This window comes from Mus caroli, chromosome 7, assembly GCF_900094665.2.
Source record: "Mus caroli chromosome 7, CAROLI_EIJ_v1.1, whole genome shotgun sequence".
NCBI classification, from domain to species: Eukaryota; Metazoa; Chordata; class Mammalia; order Rodentia; family Muridae; genus Mus; species Mus caroli.
The window spans coordinates 117,032,181-117,059,892 of NC_034576.1; the positions used below are offsets into that span (position 1 = coordinate 117,032,181).

The following is a 27,712-nucleotide window of genomic DNA, read 5'->3' on the forward strand; positions in this document are numbered from 1 at the left end:
GGACAGAGCCCCCACATAAAGTCCAACCTGCTCTCGGGAAGCCTTCAGAGCCTGTGGCGGGCAGTCACTGGCCCACTTTTTGATTTCCAAGGAGACCCAGCTCAGCAAGGAGGAACCCTCATTTTAGGTCCAGGTGAGCATCAAGGGCAGGTTACTTTCCAGTCCCCCTATCCAAGTCTCAGAGCCACCCACTCGTCTTGCATCCTAGAACAGTGTGGAAATGGAAGTCTTGGGCTAATGAGGTGGCACGGCACACTTTGGTAAGAAGCATCCTCATCTTCAGAGGCTTCTGTGTATTGATGTTTGTGTTTGGTGAGGAGTCCCCATCACTCCTGAGGGACGGACGGCAGGGATTTGAGACACAGAAAGTAAGTTCTGAGTTGCTGACTGATACATGACTATTATGGTCTTTAAAAAGTGCAACAAGGGTCAAAGAGATGGCTCACTGTTTACATGCACTGGCTGCTTCTGTGGGGGACCGACGTTTAGTTCCCACACCTATATCAGGTGACTCACAACCACATGGAACTTTTGCTCCTGGGGATCTGACTGCCTCTTCTGGCCTCCTTGGGCACCCAGACTCATGTGTAAAAACCTCCCCCCTCACACACACAACCACACATAAAAATACACATAATTAAAAACAAAGTAAATCTTTGACAACACATATTCTAAAATTAGCATGGTCCCTGCACAAATTGATGGCATACAAATTCACAAAATATCCCATATTTTTCCTTGGGCGCTCAAAGAAATCTAGAAATTTCCCTTGAAGGAGATGGGGGATCCATATGTGCATAGCAATGCCAGTCTCAACAGAGCCATCTGGCCCAAAGGAATAGGAGTGCACAAGAGCAGATCCCTGTACATTTGTCCAGGAACCATAATGAGGGTGAGGATTCACCCAACAAGCTCTGCATGTTGATAACCAGTGTCTCTGTTACCACATTCAAAAATCTTCAAACAGAAAAACAAACAGACAAAAAAGCCAGGCAGTGGTGGCAGCTCACGCCTTTAATTCCCCACAGTTGGGAGGCAGGTAGATCTCTTGAGTTTGAGGCCTGCCAGGGATACAGCAAAAACTGAAAAGCAAAAATAATAATAATAAATGAGAAAATAAATCTACAGACAGTGTAGATGAGAATATGAAATAAGTTACAAACGTTCAATGGGGCCAGCTAGATAGCTTCCCAGGAAAGGACACTTGCTGCTCACACTTGGAAAGCTGACTCCCTTTTGTAAATGAAAAGAATCCTTATTTTTACTAACCAAACCAGGAGAAACACACAGTTCAAGCCATTGCCAGTGTGTACCCTTTCCGAAGTGAGAACTGTCACATACCACAGGCATCAACAACTTTATTGACTGTGTGTGTCTGAGCCAGAGATGTCTCTAGCTCCATCCTGGTCAGTGGTAAGCTGGCTGTCACCACATTCAAGTTCTGCATAGGCAGATTTTTCATCATTCTTCAGCCTCTTTGAAGTCATACCTGCTAGTGAACATACCTTCCAAGAATTACTAAATTAACACTTCTTTAAGTCCCAGACTGCTGGAAGGAGAGGGCTGACTGAGGGTTTTGGTTCTTTACAGCAGGCACAGCTCTTAGCCATCTCTCACAAATTTAGATCAGCTTAATTTAAAAGAAGCCCTTTGGGGCTGAAGTTGTTTATCAGTGGCAGGTGCATGCTTCCTGGGCTCAGCACCAATAAGTAAGTAAATAAATAAGCCCGTTTTATGAGTCGTATAATTTACCCAAATGCCGCTCATCTACTTGGAAGCTTGTTTTTGGTGCTGGGGATTGAGCCCACTGGGGCATAGCTGTGTGTACACACTACACACAGTTTAAAGTCCCCTTCCCTTCTTCCCTCCCCTCCCTTCTCCCTTCCCCTCCCCTCCCCTCTTCTCTTCTCTTTTCTCCTCTTGTCTTTCCTGTTTTTCCCTTTCTTCCTTCTCACTGTCTTCTCCCATGTCCTACTCCCTGTGCCTCTATTCTTTCATTAGTGACCTAGAGACTGTTGTACTTTTCCACTTGGTGTCCAATCTGATGGACAGCCACCCTTAGATGTGTTAAGAGTCACAATTCCTACATTCTTTGTGTGTACATGTGTATTATGTGGTGTGTATGTGTGTGCATGTATGTAGGCCCACATGTCCATGCAGCTACACATGTAGGTACATGCATTCGAAGGCCCGAGGTTGATGTTGCCTGTCTTTCTTGACTGACCTCCATCTTGCACATGCAGGCAGGCTTTCTCAACTCAGAACTCACTCATTTGGCTAATCTAGCTAGCCAGCTTGTTCTGGGACTTGTCTTTTACCTCCGTGTGCTGGAATGGTAGGAGGATTCCTAAGACTACCTGGCACTTATCTGAGTGCTGAGAATCTGAACACTGGTTCTCACAGTTGTGCACCAAGGGCTTTACCCACTGAACCATCTCCCCAGACCCCACAATATACATCTTTAAAGGGAAGAAGCAGGTTTTCAGAAGGTCAGGGCTTGTCTGAAGTTATGAGTTCAGAAGTCCATACAGAATTGGAATTTTGACCAGGCTTAATCTTCACCTCAACTTTACAGTTGGTTCTTGAGATGGAGCAAACTAAGGGTAAAAGTGTGGAAGGGATGTGGGGCTGCCTTCCATCTTTTCAGTCTAGAAGTTGGCAGGATGAGTTCCAGTAGTAGAAGCCTATGTGGGAGTCCGGTGCTGAAAACATCCTGCCTCAGAGACTCAGTAAGGAATTAACATTGGAACCCATATAACAGGTCCCTTATGGTCATCATCGTGACACTTCTGGAGTCCACTGTGAGCTCTGGGCCACTCCTCTGTCTAAGATGTTTCTACTTGAGCAATCTGAGGCCTGTCTTTTCTTTATATCTCAACCCAGATACCCATGAATGAGCTCAGTTGTCTCATGATGATGGTGGCGACCCTCTCCGATTCCCCAAGCAGAGGACACAAAACTCTACCTTGCTGTGTCACAGTTATCCCAGCTCCTCTGTGACTCCTTCCATCAACAGCCTACGCACCCTGGAGTGGCTTCTGCTAGCATCATAACAGCTCAGCCAAGCTGTCTGAATAATTCATACTGTTATGCATCTGGGCTTAGAGCCCAGAGCTTTCTATAAAATTAAACAAGCCCAAGCCAACAGCATGATCTGCTAGCTCAGGTGATCCCAGTGTTACCCCAGAATAAGTGCTGCTGTCAGGTCCCGGACAGGGGCTCTAGGGCTGTCCATGAGATAATTCATCTCAACTCCTTGGTAGCTCTCCTCCTTGCTTCCCTCTTTCACATGCCCTGGACCTTTACATACATTTCAAGAAGGGATACGCCCACCTTCCGATCTGGAAGCCTTCTATAGTCTGTCATGCCACTGTCCAGAGAGCTAGCTCCAGGCCCTTGCATACACATCACCTCAGCTGCTTTTCCTATGAAACAGTTACATAGCATTTTAGCCCAAATTAAACAGATGTGGAGCCAGGTCCTAAGACCTGCATCCTCTTAGCCAGGGTCTAGGACTTTTTCTTTCTCTAACTGAAAATAACAGGGAGGGCATTTTTTCACAGGCTTGGGAGAAGTCATAATGAGGACCCAATGCAAATTCAGAAATCAGAGAGATTTGCTGGCCTCGGTGTCTTCTGAGGTAAACGAGGCTGCCACAGTCTTCTCAGCTTTGGTCTTGGGTTCCTTAAGGAAAACACACACACACACACACACACACACACACACACACACACACACACACAGACATTTTACAGGTTCCATGCACTTGAGCAGGTTTAAGTGATTTGATGTGTTGTGCTTTGACCTCGCCGCTGAGTACTGAGGGAACTTAGGCCAGCTCTGAAGTTGCAGCATGGTGAGGCTATGCTCACTGCCCACAAAGGCTTTTATTGGGAAGACCTCAGTAATGAAGAAAATTGTCAAAATCCTAGATGACATGGAAGGAAATACTGGACGAAAGCAAGACCAAAATCAAGCTGCACCAACTCTAAGGTCTGCCTACTCATGTCTGAGGTCAAAGGCTCTAGAGAGCTCCAAGTCCTTTCTGCTTTGTCACTGCAGCACAATTCTCTCTAGTTGGCAGTTTCCACACCTTGATAGCAGCTTTACTCAGCACGTTTCCCATGGCTCTGGATTCTCAAGTATCTTGGGGTCTCCGAGGCATTGTCAACGTTACAGCTTCATGTTTAATATTTGGGATCCATAGCCCAGGGAGTGGAACTATTTGGAAGTGTGTCCCTGTTTTAGTAGGTGTGTCACTGTGTGGGCAGGCTTTAAGACCCTGGTCCTAGCTGCCTAGATGCCAGTGTTCTGTAAGCAGCCTTCAGATGAAGATGTAGAACTCTCAGCTCCTCCTGCACCATGCCTGCCTGGATGTTCATGTTCCTGCCTTGATGATAACGGACTGAACCTTTGAACCTGTAAGCCAGCCCCAATTAAATGTTGTCCTTTGTAAGACAAGAAAAAAAAGAGAGAGAGAAAGAGAGAGAGAGAAAGAGAGAGAGAGAGAGGAAGAAAGAAAAAAAGAAAGAAAAACTACAACACAACAAACAAAAATCAAGAACAAACCTCCTAAACCCCAATAATTTTACTAATCCTTTGATAATTTCATAATGCAACACAATAATTTTGATTATATCTACTCTGAACTCGTAGCTTTTCCAAGACACCTACAACCCCCCCTCTCAACTTCAAGTCTTTTATTTTCTTTAAATGTTTCTGAAAATAACCTATTTGTGCTCCCATATACTTCTAAGTATGGAGCCATCTATTGGAGTGTGTATCTCTCAGGAACCACACCCTTAAGGAACACTGACTCTCCCTCCCCTGGAAACCATCCTCCACTGCCCTCAATCATCAGCCAGGAGTGGGAGCTCGACTAGCTTGACCTTGCATAGGTCTTGTGCAGACAACCATAGCTGCTGTGGGCCCTGAGTGCAGTGGGCCCTCCATTCTTGAGGAAAGGGTAGGGTAGATCCCAACTGAGGCTGAGCTCTCTACAGAAGCCAAGTCTTTGAACTTTGACAGGTTGTGAGTTTCTTTGATGAAAACCAAGAGCTCCCACTAGTTAGGAAGACACACATTTAGAAGGCAGCCTAAGAGATAGTTTCTATGCAGCAAAATAGTAGTAGTAGGTTAACCCCTGGGTCTATGAAATTCTCCGACCATGAATTTTTTTAACATTACTTCCTCATTGTCTTCTCCCAATGTAAGTATTTATATATTAATCACCAATTGAAAAATCTAATAAAAATTTTATCTATACAACCTAGAAGACTAAATGTTAAAGCACACAAATATAAATACCTATTCATATGTATGATATATTGAGGGAGACTTGATAACCAGCAAGGCTAGTGGCAAACAGCTTAAAACTCCTGTTACATTTATGTTTCTATAACTTGATTGTGCTTTATTGACTGTCTAGGCAGGGTCCTTATGTGAAACATACAGATGTCCTATGGGAAAATAAGAAAGCAGGACAAAGGATTACAGATCAAGGAATCAGAGGGGTGGCCATCTTTTCTCATGTTAGGCATAGTTTAGTTGTAATAATATCAACATGTATTTGAAATTAGAGGGGTTCTGTTTCATCATTCTACAAACCATTTCCAGATCGAGGGGTTCCTGCTCTGCTCTGGGAGCCCTGCCCCATTCCTTCTTTTCATTGCATCTCTGCCCAACTTTGTTCCTGATTTTAGAGCTGTCTCCCTTCCCTGCCAAACCATGAGTTCAGTATGGATGGGAACCAAGACCGTGTCTGGCATGTAATAAACTACTATATTTTGAATCTATGGTGTTCGTCCTCATCAAAGCAACCACCCCAGAAGGAAGCAGGGATAGGGAGGTTTGTAATCAGTGTTAGCTGGTTATAAAAACATCAGGACTTAGTAAGTAACCACCTCCCTGAACTGGACCCCTTCGTTTTGATCCCTATGGTGGTCAGAAGCAAAACTCTTAGAACAAGTAGGGATCCTGAGCTTCTGTTTGGAGTGGACTGGGAGATCTAAGGCTATTTCAGTGCAGTCATGCTGGTCTATACTGGCCCTTGTTTCCCCCGAGGATGCTCAGTCATTTTTCTTTCAGTCCTCAGAATGGCTATATCCTCAGAATATGAAACAGAGCCAGGTACATGGTAAGTGTATTATAAAAAACCTGACAGGGCATAGTATTTTGCTGAATTCATCTTCCTATAATATTATGCTCAATTCTGGGAACAGGTGCCAGGAGAGGTAGACTCAAGAGTGATGGGAAAATTAAAAGTGACTGAGAGCTTAGATCCCCTGCTCACTCAGTGCCACTTCTAAGTGTCTTCTAGTCTTCAGAAAATGGAGAGAGAGAGAGAAAGAGAGAGAGAGAGAGAGAGAGAGAGAGAGAGAGAGAGAGAGAGAGAGAGAGAGAGGCGTGCCAACTTTTGCTCTGGATTCACAAGGTAGTGTTGTAGCATTGACATTGGTCTGTGAGTACTGTGGTATGGCCCCTCTATGGTCTGTTGGTGCTCACTTTGTACATAGGAGGACAGCGTGATTACAGAATATTTCTTATGCCCATATTCCTCTGGGATGCACACTACTGGGTGGTCTCCACAAGAAGGGAGAAAAAAGATTCCATTAGCAGTTCCAACAAGAGACAAACACCCATGCTCAAGAGCTGCAGGGGTGTCCTGAAAACAGCTGTTTGCGTCTACAAGCAGGGGTAAGGGTGAAGTGGGTGTCAGGGAATTGCTTTCCCTGTATGGCCTTTAGTGGCTCGTTTTCCCATTGTATGGTGAATAATGGACTTGATATAAAACTCCTTTTCTACCTGCCTTCCACGACAGGGGAAAGAGCAAGGAGAAGCATCGTGGCTGATGGATTAGAAATGGGTGCCGAATCCCAGACTCTGTCCTTTTATCTGCTTTCATCAGTTTACTGGACCTGTTCTGGTGACTTCAGGCTGGCTCTTCTGAGGGCTGACCTGAAGGGTCTTGATACTCAACTCTACCAAAACATCTGTTGCTGGCCCCAAACCATACTTTCAACTTGGACAATTGGGGATGGGATGTCACTGTTTAAATGTGTGAGAAGAGTGACCCAAAGCATGTCTACCAAATGAGGGCTGTCGGTTGTTATTGTCAGAGACAATCTAGAGAAGATCATGAGATAAGATCATTCTCTCTTCTCCACAGGAAGGTGGGGTTGTAGCCCTCTTCAAGGTCTGCCGGCAGGACAGCTTCCGGTGCTTGTACCCCCAGGCGCTCCGCACACTGGCCTCTATCTGCTGTGTAGAAGAGGGTGTCCATCAGCTGGAGAAGGTAAAGACAGCTGACTTGTGAGCCGAAGTCTCTGAGCCAGCTGGGTTAGGAGCCTGGTGTAGCTGTCTGGTCCTCTTCCTATAGCAGGTCTATCCTAATGCGCTTCTACCAGGCACTTTTCGGAATGGACTATTCGGGATGTTGACTGTGAAGTCTGAAGTGGAATGTGACTCTGGGATCTAACCAGGAATGACAGGGTGTAATTGTCATCTCTGAAGCTTGTTGCCTCTGTCTGCTAACCCAGGCCTAGTCCTGGAAGCTTCTAGCCTCCACACAATTTAATCTAGGCCTAGAATGTTTTCAACCTCTGAGACTTGCTACCGAATAAGCTCACCTTTTCTTGCTCTTTTCAGTCTCTGGCTGGCTGATTCAACTCAGCTGTTTTGGCTCAAAGTCCTCTCCAAGCTGACTGACTCAAGCTGGCTTCTCTCTGCCTCTGAATTTTTTGCTTTGCTTGGTTTCAGACTAACTTTGGCAATCAGGCTAACGTCTGACTCCTTATTATTCTATGACTCCTCCTTTCTTCACCTGCAGCTAGCTTGTTCTTTCTCTATAGTCTATCTCTATAACTGTCCCTGTAAAACTGCCCCTCTCTCCCTTTTTTTTTCCTCTGCCTGCACTGCTCTCTTGAGCAGCTTGCCTTTCCTCTATCATCTTGTGAGAGCTGGGTGTATTCTATTCTGACAAATCTTTCTGATTCGTCACTTTATCTGCCACTCAATTAGACATCACTTTTAAATGTTGGTGCTTCTTTCCTCTACAAACTAGTTTTACCTTCATTGTGGATTAAAGGTGTGTGCTAAGGGTTGAGCCACACCCCAACTAGAAACTGGTTTTTGTTGTTGTTGTTGTTGTTTTTTGTTTTTTTTGTGGTTTTTTTTTTAGTAAATAACATAACCTCATAGTTCACAGTATGATCAAATAGCTGGCAACAGAAGGAGACACTAAGCATTTTCTAGGTGGGGTGAATGGCCAAGAGAGCCCAGTGTGTGAGACAAACAAGGCACCGATAGAGAATGGTTTGAAAGTTTGTGATGGCTGGTCATTTCACAGCAGGATGCCAGAGGAAGTGGATCCAGCTCATTGGTGGATGAAAGTGGCAAGCGCAAGATGCCACTGGGACCATTATTAGCCATGGACTAATCCATTGTTGTGACAAAATACCTGAGAGCTTCAGCTTAAGGGCAAAGGACTTACTTTGGTTCACAGTTCAGCCCAAGATAGATGGGATCCATTACACTGGGTTTGTGCTAAGGCAATGCATCATAGTGGTTCACAGTGGTAGAGGAGATGGATAAGCTTGGTTACTTCATTATTTATTATGTTATGGTAACCATGGAAAGAAAGAGAGACATACACAGAGATAGAGAGTGATAGAGAGACAGAGACAGACAGACAGACAGACAGACAGACAGACAGACCTTTTGGCTTTTGCTTTCATTCCCTCTAAGTCTTAACCCCTGGGATGGCACTACCCACACTGAGGTCTTCCCCATCAAGAAGACCATCAAGATGGTCTTCCACCATCTGGGTGTGTCTGTCACGTGGACAGACACACCCAGACCTATGCTTTACTAACTTCCTAGATGTCAGCCTATCCAATCAAGTTGACAATCAGGACTATCACAGGTGTCTTCGTAAGCCAGATGAGAGCACCAGCTTTTGATCTGGATTCACAAGGTGGTGTTGCCCTTGATCTCCATTCCATGAAGGACTGCACAGCCTGAGTAGGAGAACTAGAACCATCCCAAGGGCTTGTTGGACCAATGTATCATGGGAAGTGTGGGATCAAAGAAAGAATCTGATGCTCTGGAGGGCATAGGTGCTTCTGTGTCAGCCCAATCTGGGGCAATATATTCAACACCAGCTACTCTTAACCCCTGCCCAGGCTGGGAATCTGGGTCTGCATATGGATCTGAGGGACTCTAGCCGGGAGGGTGGGGGAGCCAAAACTGTTATTTGAGGGTTTTCCAACATAATTTGAATATTCTTGTAGCTTAAAGCCCAATGTGTCTCAGGATAGCTATGGCGACTGTGGGATTTGGGGTGCTCTGTATCTGTTTTTGAGAATCTGTTTGGAGGAAGAACAGCTTTCCTCCCTTCATATTTGTGTCCCATGGCCTGAGCCCATCTACCGGGATGACTTCATTTTTCCCCAGTTTCTTTGCTTAAGGTCTGGACTCATAAGCAACCAGTCACCTGCCTTCCCACCCTGCCTCTTTCCAAATCCATTCCCATGAGCAAGCAGAAGAGTAGGAAGTGCTCTTGGTTGAGGTGTTGAATGGATAGTGAGTTTGTGTCTTTTAGGGCTCAAGGGTGTATCTCTGAATGGGGAAGCCATTTGTGTAAGGCCACAGAGCAAGAATGCTTCCTTTCCACTTGGCTAGAAGCATTTGCACTTAGTGGTGTGCTGAGAGCCCTAGATTGGAGGTAATAGGTTGAGGTTAATGGTGTCCATGCCTGGATTCTGCTACTCAGTGAGCAAATGGGCTTGGAGGAGGGAGGCTACTTGCTTAAGGACATACAGCTAAGGTTGTGGGTGAGTTCAAATCAAATCTTAGATCCCAATATTAAACCAGATGTCATTTCTCTCCTTCCCAGTGTACTGTCTAAATGTGGATGCATGGTGTGTTGTGTGTGCACTTGCTTGCATGGTGACAAGACAGACAAACTCAATGAAGGGAATAGCTGAGCTTATGGGATATGTAATCCAATCTTTCCCAAATAGTGACTAAATGGCCAGATGAGATTTGCTTCTCATCTCCTTTCATTCTGGCTTGGTAGGGAGCCTAGAGAAGTCAGTAAGGGAACTGAGATAACCAGACCTTCGAAGGCAGTCAGAGGCTTGGCTTTTGTGAGCTTTGGAGGCAGCAGGAGGAAACCAAGTTAGAAACATAGCAGCACTTTCATGCTTACAGCTGAAAGCTACAGCTGCAATGGCTGGAGGCATCTCATTGTCCCCATCTGACGCTGCTCAAAAAAGCTAGGACTCTTTAGCTCATCATTTCCAGGACTGGGTTGGCTGAATATCACATGTTGCTTTCTGAAGATGAGGGAAAAGGATGCTAATCAATGAGACTCAGTGTGTGTTGGGGCCTGTGCTACTCCAGTGCATACATGCCTTCAATGTCACATCAGTGACTTATGGGCTGAGCACTGTAAACACCTTCTTCTTCTAGATGAGGAGTCAGAATCACAGTCTTTGTGATTTGTCAAAAATCACCTCATTAGCAAGTATTAGAGGCAGGATTCAAGCCTTGGTTCCAAAGCCACCCAGCATCCCTGCCCTTGCTTGCTTCATGAATACTCCAAGAACACTGAAAAAGTTCCTGTGACTTAAACCAGGTTCCCTGGCCCCTGTCCCCAAAGGAAAAGAAATGGTGGGCATTCCTCTTCTCCAAGTCAGATTGCTAAGTGTTGATAAAGTCCTAGTCTCCTTCAGGTAGCCACTCTAAGTCACGCACTCTGCCTCTTCCTTCTGGCTGTCAGTCTCCCACTTCTAATCCCATTCACTTGGCCCTTCATACTGCCCAACACTCACTCTTCAGACTCATCCTTTCATCGTGCATCTGTTGAGAAGCCATCTCTCCAGTGCAGCTGAGCCCTGAAGAGGTTGAGAGGCAGGCTGTTGAATCTAAACTTGATTCTCCGTGCTTATTAAGTTTGAATAACTTGCAAGTTACTTGGGATAACTTCCTGAGCCTCTTGGGCATTTTCCTGATTTAAAAACACTGAAATCTCATGGGACTATTGTATACATGGCACTTAGTGCACAGTGGGACTGAATTACAGTTTTCATGATTGTGGGCAGGGCAGTATTATTGGTAAGGGCTTTGGGAGAAACTGGACTCTGGGAGGTTACTGTCTATAGGAGGAAGTGGTGTAGCCCTTCTGAAATAGGGACTACAAAGGGATGGTTCCCTTGGAGCTAGGCTCAAGGCGTTGGTTTAGGGAAGGTCTCTCTAGAAAGGCCTGCGGGGTCTTCCCTGTAGAAATCTAGCTTACTTCAGCCACAGGCTCCCTCTGTTTTGGTACCAGGATCAGTACACTTCTAGAAGTCAGCCATACTTTTCCTGGTCCTTGGCATATAGTCATGTCTTACTAACTGGTCCTGTGTTAGGCTCAGGGTAGAAGGCAAGCAGCTTGCTCTAAAGGCCAAGTGTGGAGAGCCCAAAAGTACAGCTAGAGTGGAGGCTGGCTTGTGACTTGAAGGAGGCTCCCTCCTTCTAGAATTCCTGGATTCCTGGTGAAAGAGAACCAAAAAACCAGTGGAGACTTAGTTCTAGTGGGTATATAGAGGTGCAGGGGAAAGCATTCATAGGAGATGCAAAGGACACTGTGGCTGGTCATTGATCTGTAGTACTTGGTGTCTCTAAGGAGCTCCATGATCAGTGAATTAGGGGAGCCCAGAGAGATGGTAGTGTTCTCAGGACCACATTTAGGAGACCCAGATCCCAGAATGGAGTGAGAGCAGATACTCCCAACTCCCAAGGTTGACAGATCAGAGCTGCTCTCCTGACACCACAGACTGGCATTGTTAAGAACTGCATGGTTTGCGGAGGAAGAAAGAGTCCCAAGGGAATAGTTACTTCCCTCTGACTTTTGTCATCTTCTGTGCAATGAAATGGTACCTCTCCTGGTGGAGGGTAGCAATATGCTGAGTCTCCATTTGGAATCTGTGCATGCGACATATGCTGCCTACGTCTACCTTGTTTGTCTTACATGGTGGTCAAGAGAGACTCTGCATTGTCCCCCAAAGAGACTGGGGGCCAAGGATTTTGCAACGGCCACAGAAGAGTTCCAGGTGTGACTAAAGTAAGGGCCAGGTACTGCTGGCTCAAAGAATGGGACCAAGGATCAGGACTAGGGCTAACTGAGCATATGGTCCAGATGAGGAGCTGGGTACCTGCAGAACAGAAAGGCACAGGTCTAAGACTGTAAGAGGTTAGAAACTTTCCAAGCCCAGTGCTCAGCCAATTTTAGCCAGCTCTCAAGACAGTTCTAGAAATTTCCCTTTAGCCTTAGACAAGAGATAGTCTCACTTCCCGAAGAACATTCTTTTGTTTCTACCCCATCACCCACCTCCCCTTTGTGGGGAAATAAGGAGTTAGTTTACTTTGTCCTGGAGCCAAAGGGAGAGTTTAATGAAAATCGATAAAGAAATTAAGGATGATCAGGGGAGAGCAGACGAGCTCAATTTCAAGTCCAAGGAGAAAGTCTCTGGGGTGTGGGTGGATGTGGGAAGGGAAATTGCTGCTTACATCACAGGCCAGCTCACCTTTCACACTCCGGAGTTCATGGAAAATAAAGACAGGGAGGTCTAGGCAAAGATCCTGGGCAGGAGGAAGTGGGCTCAGTGGTGGTAGCGGTGGGGAGGGCTCCATTGCCTGCTTACTAGGAGTCTCTCCCCACTGTGCTCTGCTTGGTGGTCATGAGTCAGAAATAGTACATTTAAAAGAAATTAAGCAGTTTCTCCTATCCTTTTGCCCTTTTGAATCTCACAGTTGTTATTCAAGTGAGGCAGGGAGTGGTGGCTACCTCCATTCCGATTTACAAAAGTTCAAGTAAGGCTGACAAAGGTAGACAACAGGAGGCACAGGGCCAAAGTGGGAGCTCCGTGCTTGTCCTCTCTCGTCCACTTAGATCCCTTCTCCCCTTCACGATTCAAAAGCAGCAGTAGTGGCCACAGTGTGCGGCCCCAGCACAAGGCAGCCAGCACAAGGCAGACAGCACAAGGCAGCCAGCGACTTACTTTGCTAGATCCAGTCCTGATAGTTACGTGAGGCTGTGTGGGGAGATGGGGCTGTGGATGATTTGACCCACAGACCCTTCTTTTCCCAGGAGAAGCTCTTGATTAAGAGACGGGCTACTCTGAAAACAGACCCCACAGATACTGCCCTCTCCTCTCTGGGACTCAAGTCCTGCTTCCACCCTGTAACTGACAATGAATTCAGCTGCCCTGGGAACAGGCTGGGACTGAACCGAGCATCTCAGGGCCACAGTCAGCTCTGACTGGAGCATGGGAGAGAAGGGGAAAACCTTGACCCAGTCTTCTCTGAAGAGTGTGACTCATTCCTTTCCCTTACAGTCTAACTTCAGTCTGTCTCCCGGGGTGGGAGCAGAGAGGATTAAGGCTTGAAAGGGTGGAATCAAACCCCCACCCCACCCCCATTCCCATCCCGTGTACTTTCCCTCTGCTTTTACTAGGATTTCACTGACTTGGTGGGTTAGTACTGACCAGAGTGCCAGCTGGGAGCTGCAGTTTTCCTGCCAATCGGTTCCAACCTGAATTTAAAGCACTGGAGCTGCCTGGCAGTCTGGATACCTAAGTGATTCACACTGGGGCTCTGTGGGACACCATGTGCTGTGCAACAGCGGCCCCTGGCGGACAAGAGCTCTACTGGCAGCCCTGCCAGGCCGCCGAGGGCAGCATTTTCCTGGAAGTGCGGTGGCTACTGGGCTACGGGCCCCACCATCAGCAGTTAGGACCAGAAAATATATCCTGAGACATACAAGGAGGGAGGGGAATGGTTAAAATTCAAGACAACCAACGTTTCTTACAGGAATATGATCCTCTAGGTGAAAGATGCAGACAGATCTTGCAATCTACTGTACCCCTAGCCCCTAATCCTGAGGCTTCCCCAGAGGATCAGCTATGTATCTTTTCCAGTTAATTAATTAATTAATCAATTAATCAATCATGTGTTATAGAGTGACCATGCATACGTGCCATGGTGCTCATGTGGAGGTCAAAGGACAGCTTGGAAGAGTGAGTCCTTTTCTTCCATCGTGTGGAAGGGGGGATTCAGCTCAGGCATCAGGCTGCACAACTGAGCATGCTCCCTTCCACTCATCACCCTTTGGCGTGGCGGGGTGGGGGGAGAGGCTGGAGATGCTGTCCAGCTACCCATGTAACCTTGCAGCCCTCCTTGCTCTTTTGAGGGAAAATTGGAGCGATGATCACACAATGCTTTTAGCACAGACATCCGTGGCCCCTTGTACGGTGTATCCTCATGTGGGGCTTTTGCCTCTGCTGGACCTTCTTAGTGGAAGGTGTTTGTTTGTTTGTTTTCTCACCTCCACTTGTTGACTTTAAGTTCAGAGTCAGCTTTGACCTCCTTCCCAACAGCTCTCTTGCCATTCTTACTCAGAGCTCTGCCTCAGCTTCCCCATCAAGGGACACTATCTTGATAGCTGCTTTGGCTTGCCAAGGAAATGGCTTGCATTTCCTTGCACAGACACAGACAGACACAGACACCGACACACAGACACACAGACACAGACTCAGACACAGACACACACACAGACACACACACAGAGACATACACAGACACAGACACACACACAGACACACACAGAGAGACATACACAGACACACACACACACTCCTACCACCAGCCATGAGGCTGACGTGAGGTATAGACGGTCTTCCTTGCAAAGCCTCTGCCAGCAGTTTCAGGGTCCTGTGTGAAGTGAAGGCAGCAGATGGAGGAGTGGGGCAAGTCCTTCAGCAAGGAAAGAATGGCTAAAGTATTTGAATATATTTCTGTGGAATATGAGCTAAGTCCCATTACACTCTAGGGCCTCATGCATTGTGCCAGATTTTCCTTTCTCTCCCCCTCTTCAGACTTGAATCATTGCACCTCCAAGCAGACAGAGGAACTGGTGGTCCAGGATGCATAGCCAGTGTGAGACCGATGAGATAAAGAGCAAGCAGTTAAGGCTGGGGATGCTTCCTAGGTAGAGGCTGCCACGCTGGCATTAGCATGGATGTCTGTTCTCTCTTGGCTAGTGGCTCTTTAAGGAACCAGAAGGATGTTTCCCAATACCATTTAGTAAGTTTTCTGGTTGCATGTGGAGTATGAATAAATTTTGTAAGACACAATGTGGAGTAGGAAAACGAGAAGGTGCTGAGCTCTCTCAGCTGGGGCTTCTGGTACCTGTCCCCTGGGTGTGTGCGGGGATGCTTCCCAAGAAGCCATTGGAGCAGAACTTGCAGCCTTTTGACCCTGTGCCCTGCTTTGGAACGCTCCCTTCCTTCTCTGTGTGGGGGCAACCAGGGCTGAGAAGACTCTGGACTGTGGATAAAATGTTACTTAGTGTGCGTTTCTTCCAAAGGACTCAGAAAACACAGAAAATTCTCTGTGAAGATGATGTTAGTTCTGTGGTGAAGAGAAGCTGTATCTTAGGGGACATACCAAAGGGGAATTGACTGGGGGCAGAGGTGATGCTTTTGGCTGCCAATGCTGGGCTACCCTTTGGCTTTTGAGTGGAGAAGCTTCACTGGGGGTGGTGGGAGCAGGGGACACAGGGCTTCTGGCAGCAAAAGGAAATGGGAGACTGAACATCTGTGAGCATCAGTGCAGATTGGGATGGAACTGGACTAGAAGCGTGCCCTTCCTTCGACATTCTGGTACTGACCGTGTAGAGCAAGTGATGGTGGGCCTGTTGATTGCCCACAGAGAGGGAAGGGCTGTGAGGAAAAAGAGGAGGCTCACAGGGAAGGGAGACAGAAGGACAAAGACATGTGGAGATGATGAGTGTGTTCAATTTTCAGAGCTGGGCTGGGCCCTCTTCTTAGATCAGTTCAGAAGCACAGACGAAGATGTTTGTAGATTTATGAGACAGTCTCCTGCCTCTGACTTACTCAGGCACAAATTCATCTTTTATGATGATTTTGAAGTTTGTTTCTCTGATGAGTAACGATTCAGAGAACTGTTTCATATCCTTGCTGTCCATTTGGTTGTCTTGTGGGTTTTTTTTTTTTTTTTTTTTGAAACGTCAGTCTGAGATGTTTTCTCATTTAAAAACATTGGGTCATTTGTCTTGCCTTATTGATTTATAAATTTTAAAATGTATTCTAGACACAAATCCCTTTTCGGATAGAGATGGCGAGGATAAATGTTGTCAGCCTGTGGTTTGCTTTATCTTTCTCTTAATGTTGTCATTTGAGAAATAGAAAGTCTTGATTTTGTTAAGGTCCTATCTATTGATCTTCCTTTTTATAGTGAGTGCTGCTCCTGTCTATTTAAGAAATCCTTGCTTTCTCCAGAATGCTGAGGACATTCTCCTGTATTTTGTTTGACACTGTCCTTGTTTTGTTTCTGTTCTTGTGATAAAATATCTTGACAGAAAGCAGCTTAGGGGAGAAAGCGTTTGAGTTGGTGATTTTAGATTACAGTCTGTCACTGGGGGTTGGGCTGTCCCAGGGCAGGAGCTCTAAGCAGTTGGTGACATCACATAATCAGTCAGGGACAGAGAGTATTGAATGCAAGGATCCTTGCTTGTCTGCCCTCAGCTGGTTTCCTCCTTTGTTATATTGCTCAGGAGACCCTGCCTAGGGATTGGCGCCACCTAAGATGGGCAGTTAACAGTTAAAAATCCTAAATCATCTACCAATCAAGACAAATCCCCACAGACATGTCCCACAGGCCAATCTGGCCTAGAAAGTTCCTTATTGAGACTTTCTTCACACGAAGTGATTCTTTTGTGTAAACAAAGTGATGGATAAGTCTGTCTGTTCTGTTTGTCTTTTTGGACTATCCTTTTACCAATATAACACGGAGTACCCCAGTCCAAAAAAAAACCCTCAATATTGAATTGTACAAGCACTCTCTGTTCTTTAAGATGATATTGGCAAATCTTTAGATTTCTATATTCATTTTATAACCAGCTTGTTGGAGTCTACAAAATACCTGCTAATAATTTAATCAAGAGTTTGTTATATTTCTATATGTTTGACATCTCAAACAATTAAAGCAATCTGATCAATGAACATAATGCACCTTACTCCTTAGTGTAGACTTTAAGGATTGACCCCTCATACATCTTTTAAATCTTTTTTCATAGCTATGGTTTATGGTAATGTAAGTGATACCTTAAATGAACACTTTGGAAATCATCCTGCTAAGACACAGAAAATATCTTTGATATTGTATCCAGTGGTTGTTCTAAATCTGCTTCTACATTTTAGTAGAGTGCTGACTGTTTCACACTTTTCTGCGCATCTAAACCTCCTGTAAAGGATGGCATAAAGAACAGCAGGCTTGCTTCCTTGTAACCAGTATTTCTTTTCTCATGTGACTGCATTGGCGAGCACAGTGTTAGATGGAGATGCAGGTGATGGATCCCATTGTCTTGCTGCCGAATTCAAAGGAAGGCTAATGCATCATTGACTAGTTTGTCGCTGTGTATGATGTATCTCGAGGAAGCCAAGTTAGAAAGCAGGCACTCTCCAAACTCTGAAGGCTGTGTCAACTCTCTTGTACTACAATCGTCCCAGGACTCTGGTATTCAACCCAAGGTGTCCATTACACTTACATGAAGAAGAACTTTTCAAAGAAGATAGGCCATTAAAATAATAATTCAGTTGGTTAAATTGAATATATATATATACATATATATATATGCATATGTACATACATTTACTGAGATAAGGTTTCCTTGGGTAGCCTTAGCTGTTCTAGAACTCACTTTGTAGATAGTCTCATCTCAAACTTAGAGATCCACCTCCCTCTGCCTCCCAAGTGCTGGGATTAAAGGCCTGAGTCACCATGCCCAACTAGCATTATAATTTTTAATATTTCCCCAGACAATGGCACTTATCATCTTATAATCACTGACCTAAGCCCTTTGGCTACAGCCCAGGTCCCAGCTGGGCCTCCATGGAAGTTTGTTGAGAACTTAGCATTTTCATATAGCACAAGGCTAGTAACACTGGTGAAGGAACAGCCACTCCCACACATCTATTTGAAATGTGCTTTAAGGGAAATTCTCTGCTAACACAGAGCTTATTTTCTAGTCATACTCCCGAGTGATTCAAGCCATGATTGCTCTCCACTGAAGGTATCCCTTTCTACTTTCTTTGCCTGTGCATCTTCCTCCCTCTGCCCTATTGGTTTTTCCCTCAGAGGGGCCACATAACCCCTGCTATCCACGTGTTCACGTTCTGTTGTGACTTGGTATTTGCGTTTATCCACTTGTGTTTGAAATAACAGCAGAAGTGGAGTGGAACCTGGATATGTTGGCTTAGAGGAGGGAGGATGCTGTTACCTTTTGGAGGCTTGTTTAGTTTCTGTGGATTTGTATTGAGTTGACATCTCTGCCATAAGTCCATCATTTTATAAGGGGGGCCTTGGACCTCAGGCATTGCCATGGCTTTTTCCTAAACCTTGTCCCATCCTGGTTCATATTTTGCTTTGTGCTTCTGACCCACATGTTACTCTACCTTGTCCTTGACTTCTGTTTGTCTCCTTGTTTTTCTCCAACCAGGATTCAAATTTCTTTTTAACTGATTATATTCTAGAGGAACTTACCTATTCTTCTTGGAATTCTCATTTGTTTTGAGTTTTCCTGTAGGTCTTAGATATCTAGGTAGCCAGAATCATGAAGGAGATAATTAGCAGTCGTAGGAGCTGTGTGTGGTGGTGCATGCCTGGCATTGCAGCTCTTGGGAAGCTTGCGCAGGAAGATTTTTAAGACTGAAGCTGGTGTGTTCTCAGCCAGAAGTGTGGAAGGAGAAGAAGGAAGGGGAGGGAGGGAGGCAAGGAAGAGACTCTGAAACTCTTGGTACTTTTTCTCATGGTCCAGTTTTCATCACTTTTACACAATTCTTTATTATAAGCCACTAGCGAGCGCCTCTGACATTCACTGAAAACTAAACACTGAACACAAAGCAAAAGCAAAACAAGTGCTCCATCACAAAATCAAGATGGCTGACCAGCACCAACGATATATGATGGGCCTTCATCTATAGCCTGTGTTCCTTCAGTATTGTATAATGGCCACCTCTGACCTTTTATTTTTTGGCAACCAATGGGAGAATGTTACTCATAAATCTGACATTGTTTCCTACACTTCTCCAGGCCCCTGCTGTCCAGGCCAACCTCAGCTTCACATACGCACCCACCTACCCACCAGGCCCACCCCACTCCATGTAAGAGCTAATTATCTGTAAGTGCTTTCAGCAGCCATTTCCTTAAGAATGTGTAAGTGCTTTGATTAGAGTACTCTCTTGGCACCAACTTTATGGCTAGCAATGGGAAATGGGCAATTAGGGGCTGGAGACAGTCCTGAAATTGGACTAGTGTTTGAAGGAGCTGGCCTCAGGCAGGACTGCTCCTCGGCCTTTCATAGGAGCTGAGCTGAGTGACTTCCTTTGACCTGGCCATTTATTCCAGCTCCTCCCATTTTTTCTCAAAGGCTCCATAGAGGGAGGCACAGGCCTGGAGATCAGAAACAAGGACCAGAGTTAGCCTGCTGTCCTGTGTGGCCAGACTAATCACCTTGATTCTCTGTTTCCTCATTGTTCCTCCCACACTGGAGTCTGTCTGTTGAATCCTCTGCTGGGTGTCAAGGACCTGGAGAGAATTCAGTGCAGGGTTTACCCTGAGGGCAATATACATGTAACCTAGACAGACCATACCAAGGATGCACGCTGTGACTGTGATCAGATCACAGTGGTACGGCAGCTGCGAGGACAGAAATGGCCTCTCTCTGGGGAAGTAGGTGACCTTACCTGGGTCTGAAACAGGAGGTGAGTGTGAAATGAGGACAACACTTCAGCTTTAAGTAAAGTAGGTGTGAGGCGCTCATGGACCATCCATACCAATTATTTTTGGAAATAAACATAAAATGATCCAGTAGGGGTTTGGAAATATAGATGTCCATCCTGCAGGGAAAGGGGCAAGATTTAGCTCTGAGTGTCACCAGAGTAAGACATCAAGGCCATGTGGATTTGACTCTGGTTTCCAGTATGGCACAGAGTAGCAGCAGAAGCTGGTAACTAGCTGTCAAGGCGAAGAGGCTAAGAGAGAACGAAGAGAGATGCTACGAGCTTAGGAGGACACAAGCTTCTAAAATGAACCATGCTAGAGTCCTGGGAGAGGAAGCCAAGATGGAGAGAGGTCTCAGCAGCAGGAATAAGGATTGCAGAAGGGCAAATGAGAGTGAGTGAGTTCTCCCCAACCTCTCTCTCAACATCGCTTGTTTCTTGTTTCTGCCAGTTCAGGGTGCTGCTGGGAGCTGGTAGAACCAGTGGGAGGTAAGGATTAATGGAAGGAAGCTAGGGCATTGGTGTTGCCCTTCAGCAGGACACCGGAACCCTGGTCTTTCCTCTTCCTCTTCCAGCTGGCTGCCCTGAGGTGAGCAGGCCTCCTCTGTAGCATGCTCCCATGATTCACTGTGCTGCCATGAGCCTGAAGCAAAGAAGCCTTCAGGGCCAAAAAACACGGAAACCAGGAGCCCAGACAAACTTGTCCCCCTAGTGAGGTGATTTTCTCCAGTACTTTGTCACAATGAAGGAAAGCTGACTGGCACATTACCCAGGGACCTGAGGTCTCAGAGGAGATTACAGAAAGGAACCTGGGGGGGGGGGGGGGGGGAGTCTCTGAGCCACACAGAATTGAGGAGAAGACCTCCAGGCATCAGGAGAGAGAGCTAAGCCACAGATTGGCTGAGGATGGAATGATGGCATCACCATGTGACAGGCACTGCCCATGCAGTCTCTCATTGAATAACTGCAGTATCCCGTTCAAGTTGATGTTTCAAATACTCTTCTTATAAGAAAAATGAAAGTCATCGGCACTGGCATTATGACCCTAAATTTTAGGACAAAGGCTCAAAGGGGTAAGACAATCGTTCCGGTTGTGAGAGGCAGGCAGGATTCAGACTAATAGGTCTGGCCCCAATGTCTGTACTTTCTGATATTCTAGGAATTGGCATGAGGGCTAAAAATCTCATTACACAGGATAGGAAACCCTCGGTGATGGGTTGTAGTGAGCTGGCTGGATTGGAGCTTTGGAGCTGATGGTGTGTGGAGTGACCAATTTGTGTGGCAGGCTGGGGCTGGGGGTCAGCAGCATCAGAAACAAGATAAGTTAGCTCCTAAAAACACCACCAAATAGAAAAACAAGCAAGCTGTATGAACAGGTTCCCCAAGCTCACAAAGCCCATGCAAACCACCTAAAGTAACGCAATAGACAGGACGCGGCTTCATTGGTTTTCATTCACACAAGTTATAATGCAACGGTTTTATGTTCCATCTTTATTAATTACTTTTTTGTTGCTGTGATTAAAACCATGACTAAAGAAACTTAAAGAAAAAATTATTTTGACTCACGGTTCTATAGGGAGAGTCTATACTTGTGGGAAGCATGGCAGCAGGCACCCAGGACAGGAGGCTGGCTGCTCAGGCTTTATCTGCACACAGGACATAGAGAGAGAAGGAAGTGGGAAAGACAATAAACCCTCAAAGCCTTCCCCCAGTGGTGTAATTTCTCCAGCAAGACCATATCTCCTGAAATTTCCGTAACTACCCCTAAATAGCACCACTAACTAGAGACCAAGTGTCTATTGGGGATATTGCTCATCCAAACCATCAAAATATTAAAAATTATAAGCATACTATAAAATTACAGAAGAATATGATGTTAAGTATCTTCCTATAATGTCTGTAGGTATAACTTGCTACAACCATATGGCAAAGTAAATTAGTAGTATTAGTAGAGATGTGCAAATGCTATGCCTTAATTTCAATGTTAAGACTCCCAAGGAAACTGGCACATATCTGCAGAAGATATTTAGAAGAATATTTGTAACAGCACTGTTCTGGATCACAAACCCACAAAAGACTATCAAGTGACATTGTCAGGAAAATGCATGCATGAATTGAAATAGGTGTACACATCAGAATAACATACAGCTGCAAAAAGAAATGGGCCACAGACATACACAGTTACAGGCAGGAGTTTCGTAACCACTGGGATGTCTGTGGGAGGGAAAAAATGTCTTTGTTGACGGTAGCACCATTTATGTCTGTTATAAAAGCCATATAGCTTAGTGTATTAGACAGAGATCTAATAAAAACAAGGGCGTCAATAGCACAGAACCTAGGGTGAGGCCTTTTCAGTGGTAGGTGATCAGAGAGATGAGATGAAGTCTTAGCTTAATGCCATTTTTAAGATTTAGAATTTGTGAATATTCAACATACAGAGATCTTCCTACAGGTGTCCATTTTACTATTAGAATCTTTTCTAACCTATCTTACCCCTTACACACTTATATATTCAATGTATTTAAATGTAAACAAATAAGCATATACTTCTATATTCTATTCTCTTACATAGATGATATATCCTATGAGTATGTATGATATGCATGCTACATAGGTATTGTATATAAGAATAAGTATTATCTATTACGTGATTTGTGTTGAAGGAATGGTGTACTTCATAATTAGTAGACAGTCAGAGGCAATCTGAAGCATACTCGGCATACCAGAAGAAGACGAGACAGTGGGCAGTTCATCATTTCAATATCCAGGGCCCCACAGGTCCTCTGGGAAATCCAGGCACCACAAGAGCATCAGGGTCCACATCACCTGGGGTCAAGGATCTGGGGAACTGATGTTGAGCTGGCTTCTGTTCCAATGCTGTCCTTGATGGGCTTTTGTTCTCAGCCTCCCCCTGTATACAGTGCCACCTTTCTACTTGTATTAATCTACAATGTTACTTTCTGGCATTTGGTCCCCATCTCCTGAAAGCCCAGTACATGTCAGGCATCAGGCAACTCAAAGTAAACTAGGTGTGGTCCCTCTGCTTGCAGAACAGGGGTTCAGGCACACCGAGGATCAGAGCATCACACCATTGGGTATTGCTAAGGCTGGAACAGTATAAAAGTTCTGTTGACCCTTTACCAAGCAGATCCCTGGCCTGTCCATAAATTTGGTAGGATAGCTCAGAGGTTCTCTTTTAAGTAATCCACTGTTAATTTGATGCAGCCACAATCCCACTTGGAGAAACAATGTTCTTTTGGTACTAAAATATGATGAAGATAGCAGAAGTGGTTGATCATGGGAGCCAGAGTGAGTCATCTTCCCAAGCCGGATTGTGGGAGTGTTAAATCAAGGGAAGCTTCTAGAGCATCCTTTGGGAAATCACCCTGCATGATTGTAATCTGTGATGAGAATCAGTTCCTCCACCATAGGGGCTCTGTCTCACACCCCCTCCTGGGTCAGTGTTTGTGAAGCACAAGGCTTGGCACTTGGTTTTTACTTATCAGGTTAAGAACTTACTTCTGACCTGGGCAGAGGGGTTCATATTTGGACCTTGGGTTTCCCTGGGTCCTGGGCCCACCAGCTCAGATTTGCTGTGCATCAGGCCAACATACCTGTTTGAGCCTGACTGCTGTTTCAACTGAGTCAGAGACCAGGGTAGCAGCAGTAACTACAGTCAAGACAAGTTTGAGGGCACCGGATTGATGGCGATATTTTCCCATTAGAGACCTCAGAGATTCTTAGCAACACTCTTGATTGATGCTCAAAGGAGGAAAGGGGATGTGAGCCAGTCAATTGAGAGGCTTCTTATGTTGGCAATAGAGCTGCTTCCTGTTCCAGGCCTGCAGCTGCCCTATGGGCTCAAACAGACCTCTCCAAGGGCCTATTAATAAAATACCTGGCCTGAGTCCAGTCCTGCCAGGGGCGGGCCGGCTACTGTTTGTTCCTTTTACTAAGCATATCCAGGTGGGTTTTACTGTGGACTGCTCCCTGGGCTCTTGTTTCCACATTTGTCTCCTTTGAGTCTGAAATTGCCAATGGCTTTCACAGCTAATGGACCTCTCAGATCCCAAGAGCCATTTAAGAGGAGGTGCAGGACTGGAGGTGGAGGTGATTAATCAAATGAAAGGCAAGCTCTGGGGGCTACTAGAGCTAGTGACAAGAAGTAGGGATGCAGAGGCAGGAGGCTTAAGTCAGTAGCAGATGGTGGGAGTCAGGCGGGGGGATCAGTCAGGGCATCTCCTCATTCATGCCTCGCCTCTACCTCACCTCCAGTGCTGGTCCTCAGCCTCCTAGCATCTTAGTTTCTGGAGGAAGTGCAGGTGCAGTATGGCAAGTTCCTGCCCCCTTCCTCTAAAGCCCACCCACTGACTCCCGATGGAGGGTTGGCTTTTAGCTCAGGTGTGACCTCTCAGGAGGAAGATCTTTTCAGAATCTAGGTGTTGAAGAGCAGGTGTCATCCAGTCCCAAATCCATGAGTTTGAAAGTTAAAATCCAGGGCAGGTGAATAATCTTTTCTAAGTTTTCCTTTCTGTGACATGGGAATGTTCGATGCAGTGATACAATGACATATATATTCTACTAAGTGTGGCACCTGGCACACTATAGGTACTCTAGATGTGTCTCTCCTGTTACTGTGTCAAGAGCAGGTCTGGCTGTGGTTGGGCTGGGAAACAAGCCTTTTTTTCTGGCATATATTTTCCCACAAGACCTGAACCTCTCTGATTGGGCAGCGAGAGCAGGCTTCCGTGGAAGCAGTGTCCTCTTTCTACAGGAATCCCAGTGGAAGACCAGAGCAGGGGAAGGAAGGTGGGGAGTATAGTATGCGGTCAAAGGTGAAGATGTGGGGAGGGGGCCACACTTCCTGAACTTGTCTTCTGGATAAGGCATCAACTGTTTTTACCATCTGGTGAACTCCTGACACCCTGCTGGTGTCTGAAGGAGTTGTGTCAGGGATGTGAAGTCACACAGCCTAAAAGACGGAGCCTGGCTTGAAGCTCAAGGTCAGAAGATCACTGAGAAACCATTGTTTCTACTGCAGTTTGCAGTGATGCCTAGCCAAGGTCAGCCCCTAGCCACTTGGCTTGCTGTCTATCTAGGAAACCTACAGGGGATCACTTATCTTTCCTGGGTTCAAAGCAGAGGCACCTTTGGGTCATTTGGGAAGGGGCTCTTCTCAGATTTTCTCTGACTCCGCAAGGGGTGTGAGCTCTTCTCAGAAGGGTAAGAGGAGTTGGTTCTGTCTCATGACTGTCACAGGCAGTGACACGCTCCCTTTCAAGGCACACTAGGAACTTCTTTCTCTCCATCTGCAGGTGGATGGTATCCTGTGCTTGGCTGACATCTTGACTGATGAGAGCCACTCGGAGGCCACTCGAGCTGAGGCTGCAGCCGTGGTAGCCCAGGTTACCTCCCCACATCTGTCCTTCACCCAGCACCTCACTAGCTTCCTGGAGAACATGGAGGAGATTGTGACAGCCCTTATCAGTGAGTTACCCTGGGTTGGGTGGGTTACTTAAGTGAGAGGGTCTAAGCATGATTGTCTTCAAGAAGGACCAGGAGAACCTTCCCACCTGCTTTGCTCAAACTCACAATCTGATAGCCACACTAGCTGAAAGCTCATTATTGATGGGTCACAGGCAGCTTTAGGGGGCCCTGTGATCAAAAGCCTCTTAATGAAATGCAAGCAGCTCTTTATCCCCAGCTTGAAAACTTAGGGAGCACATGGCCTTTCAGAGGGAGTTCAGAGCCTGGGAATCAGGGACAAGTAGGGACTCAAATTTTGACTTCAATAGGCTTTATTCCTAAAATTTCAGTCATGGCACCTAATGACAGTAGCAGTACTAACTTGCATGAGTGACTTCCCAGAGAGAATAGCTTGGCACAAGAGATGCAGGAAATCCCACCTTTTGGCTTTGCATCAGAGGGTCATGAACACATTGATTCTTTTTGGTCTCCCTATTTGACCTATGCAAGTTTGGCAAGAGAATCATAGTCAGCTATCTAGAATATTCTCTTTCTCTCACCTTTCCTTTGCCAGACTGCAAAATCTAGGATTAATCAGGGTAACAATGCTCAGGAAACTTCCCTGGTGAGGTCTGAGTTTCCACTTCCATTCATACCTTTTTACTGACCGTCTCACCAGGACTGGGAATATCTGCTGTTGCCTGGAGTTACACACAGTGTAGGATGCTGAGACAGGAGTTGGAACAGCCAGGCTTGGGTTCTGGCTTTCTACTATCCATCAACAAACAGCTACTGGCCAGCAACCCTGTATGGACTTATGTGAGATACTACTACTCACTTTACCAGGGCATCTTGCAAATCTCACTTGATAACTTTCTTCTGATGTACACTGAGGGATTGTAACCCACATCTCCAAAGAGGCCCTTCTGGTTCTAGGTTTGTACTGTTGAGAAAGAACTTTGCATTTGGCAATTTTCAGTTAGGTGGACTTTATGGTTGATCCTGATCACAGGGCCTGAGTCTCCCAAGGGCCAGCTTTAGAGAAACTGGTATGCCAATATATACATTGATTCAAAGTCAAGAAGAAACGCAATCCGTAGAGAACCCTGGCTAGAGGGAGCTCAGGTGACCACAAAGCCTGTGGAGTTTCAGAAAAGGCGAGAGACTCGAGAACACTGTTAGGATCCACCATGCTGGGGGCTCTCACGCTCAGACTCCCACCAGGGTCTGGCAGGAAAAAAAATGGCTTGAAGGGAGGCAGATGGGAAAAGTAAATAAGACGTCTGCAACCTGCATTAAGTTGATGAGCCCGTGCACAGACTAAATACGGACAGATATGACTGAACCACAGTTGATTACCGCCTGGTAGGGAAGGCCAACATAGTTTTTGTTTTATTTTTCAAATTCTATTAGTTCTTTGTGAACTTCACATCATGCATCCCGATCCCACTCATCTCCCTTTCCTTTTGTACCCACCCTCCACCCTTGCAACCTCCCCACTAACAGAAGAAAGAAATCTTGTTGTGGAAGCTGCAGTGTGTCACAGTGTGTCCCACAGTGTACCCTTTTGTCCACACCTCTTTGCTTGCAAATGTTCAGTACAGTGACTCATCTGTCTGGTACGAGGTCTCTGGCTTCTGCTACACTATCAGTACTGGAACCTCACTGGGTCTCCTCTCAGATATCCTGTTGTTGACCTGTGTCATGGAGATCCTGCAGTTTTGAATTTGTAGGGCTGCCCCTTTTGTGAACACCAGCAGTTCATTGATGGGGTAGATGTTGGGGTGGTCCAATTCAAAGCCCTGGATCTGGGCCTGAGAGGTATCTGAGCTAGTCAGCATGGGAGCATTCCTGCTCTCCCACCCTTGGGAATCACCCAGCAACAACCCCTGCAATCAGGGCCAGCTCTACCCTGCTGCTTGTGCTAGTACAGGGCCTGCTCTCTTTAATGTTGCAGTTGGTTAGGAACAGGGCCAGTTTCCCACTCTCATGATCCCAGGGCCAGATCTCCCACCTGCTATAGGTGGCAAGGAAGGAGGGTGGGGAGGAGGGTGTTTGTCATTTGTCTGTGCCATGCATATCAGACAAGGGGCAGGGCCCCTCTCCTGCTCTTATACCCCCAGAGCCAGCTCTCCTGCCTGCTGTAGCTGCTAAGGGGCAAGGGGAGGGGAGGCATTTCTCCCTTGCTCATACTGCCACAGGGAAGACAAGTGGCAAAGCCAACTCTCCCATGCTCACACTCTTGGGGCTAGCTCACCTGCACCCCTGCCATCAGGATCAGATCTACTATGCTGCCCAGATGAGGTTCAGGGCCTGTTTCCTGCATGCTGCAGCAGGTGGGGGGTCAGGGTTCTCCTGATCTCATGACCCCAGGGTCAGTCTCCTACCTGTCACAGGTG

General features: G+C 46.1%; 1 protein-coding gene across 4 annotated transcripts in view; it reads left to right on the forward strand.

Moving 5' to 3' along the window:
• The window catches only part of Insc (INSC spindle orientation adaptor protein), a 108,525-nt gene that overhangs the window by 61,519 nt on the left and 19,294 nt on the right, over positions 1 to 27,712 (forward strand). For all 4 annotated transcript variants that reach the window (XM_021166905.2, XM_021166904.2, XM_029480213.1 and 1 more), the window contains 2 exons: positions 7,169 to 7,294; positions 25,163 to 25,334. In XM_021166905.2, coding sequence (XP_021022564.1) covers positions 7,169 to 7,294; positions 25,163 to 25,334 — 298 coding nt within the window. The remainder of the gene's footprint in view (positions 1 to 7,168; positions 7,295 to 25,162; positions 25,335 to 27,712) is intronic.